The sequence below is a fragment of the Rhodnius prolixus genome, unplaced genomic scaffold (assembly GCF_049639745.1).
Source record: "Rhodnius prolixus isolate KJV_2025 unplaced genomic scaffold, Rpr scaffold_1, whole genome shotgun sequence".
In the NCBI taxonomy this organism is placed as follows: domain Eukaryota; kingdom Metazoa; phylum Arthropoda; class Insecta; order Hemiptera; family Reduviidae; genus Rhodnius; species Rhodnius prolixus.
In genome coordinates, this window is record NW_027411581.1 from 6,427,907 (window position 1) to 6,431,851 (window position 3,945).

The following is a 3,945-nucleotide window of genomic DNA, read 5'->3' on the forward strand; positions in this document are numbered from 1 at the left end:
ACGTCCATATTTCCTACTAACCTCCTGGACGAGGCGACAAATACAGCCCCACCTACCTTGGTGCCAGGGCAGGTGTAGTAAGCAGTAATGTTCCTCCTCAGTACTCGCTTTTCTTGAAACTATAATTTATGTGCTGTTTATCCAAACAGGAACAGTCTCGCGTCGTTCTCTTATCCCGACTGTCCATATTCTTTTGACATTTTTTTTTACCGTTGTTTGTAATATTTAAATAAATCTATTTAAAAAAAAAGTGTGCTACTTAAATTTCAAAGAATTAATAAATTTTATTGGCCCAATATCTTGTCAAGACAGGTTCAAAGGAATGGTGGTCGGTCTTAAAGTCTCTCTGTAGATAGCGGTCAGCTTCAGCAGTGATATTGAAGTCAGACAGAGATTCAACGGATATGTAATTAAAAATGTTAATATTAAAATCTGGCCTAAAATATAATCAGAGACGGACACTTGATTAATGGTCAAAGTGTTCACCACTATAGCAATAATCAATAGTATGTATCCGGCAATCGCCATTATGGTGAGCATACATAGTAGCTCTGTTTTCATGCTTCTGCCAGACAGTTTCGTGATTGTCAAGTAGAACATGCTCACTGTCATGATCATGCAGATGAGTTTGACCAGAAATATGAATAATGGTGACCAGTTTGTATAATTGTAGCCCATGTTTATGTTCTTGAACACATGGATTATGTTTTTGTCATTGCCCAAAGCTAGGTAACTAACCAGTATATAAGTAAAGCATATAAACGCTCTTCTTTTGTCTTTCCATTTTATTTGCTTACGCTTCATTCTCAATTTATATGGTATTTCATTCATAAAAGGTAATCTCTGTTCTTCATTGTCTTTGTTATAGGTCTCCACATTGACCCAACTGTATAAATTAACAACTATACTTAGGAAGGTTATAGGTTCATAACCTTCAGCCGTCAACAAATAAGGTACGCTCAGAAAGTTACAATTTTGCATTAGCCTTACAGGAAATACATTACTTCCGATGAATACGTTAAGCACAATGATTAGTATTATTGTCCATAACCAGAAATTCTTGGTGATAATGTTTTCCTGTAGAAGATAATTAGTTATAACGGCCAGTATGATCGCTAACAATGATAGCACCAATAATGGACAATCAACTAGTTTTGTAGCTAAGATTTTAGACGCGACAAGCGAACAGATCATGCCAAAGATAGCTTGTAATAAATACCAAATCAGATTCGTACTCAGTTCTGATGAATAGCACAGGCTGAAATGTAACATTATTGAGGACAGCATCCAATCAGCTAAATAACAGTTTTGCACATGTTGATAATCAGCAAATGGTAATACCAGCATCATCAACAGCATGATCACGCTGAGCACAATGTTATTCAAGAAAAAACAACATGTCAATATTAGTAACATTAAAAATGCGCAGAATTCCACTCTAGAAAATAAGGCATTTCTAATGAGCAAGAAATTACGACAGGCTAACCAACGTTTCCTATATTTTAATACTGTCCACCATGTGGTTAGCATCGTCAGTAAATAGATAATTATTCTTGCTGGCCAAGCAGCTGAGATGATCAAGGCTGTTACTAGAGTTGAGATGGCTATGTATAATATATTAATTAGACCGCTCAGTTTCGTAGACCTTATCAGTAGTCTTTTCCAAAAATTGGTCCAATGTTTAGCGCTTGTTTCCGGTACGGCAGTACTATGTTTTTCATCATTTTCTCTGGGCGATTGTCGTATATCTCGAGCTTTGCTGGGCGTCCTGTTCGTTACTTTTATGGATGAATCAATCATATCACTGCATAAGTAAAGCAACCAACCTGAATAGGCTCCAAACGCTAGCAACTTAGCCATCCTAGAATAGTAATATCTGTAATGGTTAATACCATCTAGTAATCGCATGATTAATGTGTTTGTCTCATCTATCACCACATTGTACTTTCCGCGGTCTACGTTGACCTCAAACGTGGAGTACAGGCTGTCAAGTTTACCACTATCAACAGGTGAGAATAGATCACTGAGTTTCACCAAAGCTCCGAGATTTACCCTGTCACTTATGCTTTTATAAAGTGCTTGCAACTGTTTTACATTTGCCATTGCACATCTTGCAATTATAGACGAGTTCTGCCATAAATAATTAAAAGGTAGTTGGCCGACAGAATGCGCTGGCGTTGGTATGCCAAGTAGACATGCCAAGAGCGTGGTCAAATCTTCCGGATCAATATCTTTACGATCTCTGATGAGCACTGACCATTCTTTTGTTTTGGTCAACAGATGCCCGGTAATTTGCCTACCCCAGGCGATTATCGGCGTTGCCACGTTAGTTGGCGCGTCGCTAACATACTCTTTAATGTCCGAGGTTGAATAGTCCGAAGCTAAAATAAATAAAGTTTTCTCATCATTAAACGTTTTCTTAAATCTATAGACTATTGCCTCGATATTCAACAATATCCTGGCAACCGCTTCGCCAATTTTCACTGAATACTTCCCTTCGTATTTATTAAGGGTTTTCACCCCATCAAAATAAATGATGAAAAGGGTTTTCTCCGTTGGTAAAGTTTTTAAAAATTTTAGATCCTTTAATAGAGTTTTCGTCTGATCAGTTACCCACATATCCATGGCAACATCATCATATTTCTTCGTGTATATATCCCAGTTTTCTGGGTAACTATAAATTTCCCATTTTGTGGTGTTTATATGTTCAACATTTACTTTTGAACCAATGTAGATAACTTGATTCAAGTATTTGACCAGATCGTCCGGCTTACTAAGTGTAGACGTGTTAAACCAAGCTAGATCATTGTTCACCGTACCTGACAGTAGACGCTGTAGGTTCTCCGTTGAGCTTTGATCCGAAGACCATGTAATACCCCATCTTCCAGATTCGGTCACTATGCTGTTGATCATACTATACTCCATACTGTTCATAGTTCTATAGAAAACTGAAGCATTCAGCGCGCCGACCAGAAATAGAACAGCGCGCTTACTGCTGGCGATATGTCTGGGTTCAGTAGCTGGAGGAAGCTCTGGATATGCATCCTCTGCCGGGAACATGTCCCAAGCTGACAGCAGCAGGATAGTGTGTACAATGATAGCCGACAGCCAGAAAATGAAAAGGGATTTGCCTGGAAATATGTCTAAAATTTTTCTCTGGTTGGATTCCATTTTTCCCTAAATAATTTTAGCTAAAACAAATTTTGAAATTATCTGAATTTTGCTACTCTAATATTTTACTTAAAAATTAAAATTAAAACAAAACATATGGTTATTGAAATTACTAAATTTTGATCATACAGCCATGCTGCAATCTTACTTATTAAAAAAATCTCTTCATAATTCCTAAAAGTTGAAAGTGAGAGTTCTAATTTCATGTATACTTTAAGTGCCATTATAAGGTTTTGGTGAAAATCTGTAACCGGAATTACCTTTTTACTTCTTTGCACCAAGGCGCCACGGTAGCCGAGCGGTTAGAGGCTAGACCCGCAAAGCTAAGATGTATTGCGGTACTAGGCTTTATTCCCAGTCTATACCTTTAATGGTTAATATGAGAAATTTATAATAAAGTATGTTTGCTAGTCGCCACGGTAGCCGGTGCGGTTAGAGGCTAGACCCGCAATGCTAAGATGTATTGCGGTACTAGGCTATATTCCCAGTCTATACCTTTAATGGTTAATATGAGAAATTTATAATAAAGTATGTTTGCTAGTCGCCCCGGTAGCCGGTGCGGTTAGAGGCTAGACCCGCAATGCTAAGATGTATTGCGGTACTAGGCTATATTCCCAGTCTATACCTTTAATGGTTAATATGAGAAATTTATAATAAAGTATGTTTGCTAGTCGCCCCGGTAGCCGGTGCGGTTAGAGGCTAGACCCGCAATGCTAAGATGTATTGCGGTACTAGGCTATATTCCCAGTCTATACCTTTAATGGTTAATATGAG

The 3,945-nt window shown here is 37.9% G+C and overlaps 1 protein-coding gene across 1 annotated transcript; it reads right to left on the reverse strand.

Annotated features, from left to right (window-relative positions):
- Positions 1-259: 259 nt before the first annotated feature.
- Positions 260-3,257, reverse strand: LOC141453103 (uncharacterized). The gene has a single exon (XM_074125869.1). It carries the CDS (start codon positions 3,169-3,171, stop codon positions 304-306), a length of 2,868 nt encoding a protein of 955 aa, XP_073981970.1. The 5' UTR covers positions 3,172-3,257; the 3' UTR covers positions 260-303.
- Positions 3,258-3,945: the final 688 nt, after the last annotated feature.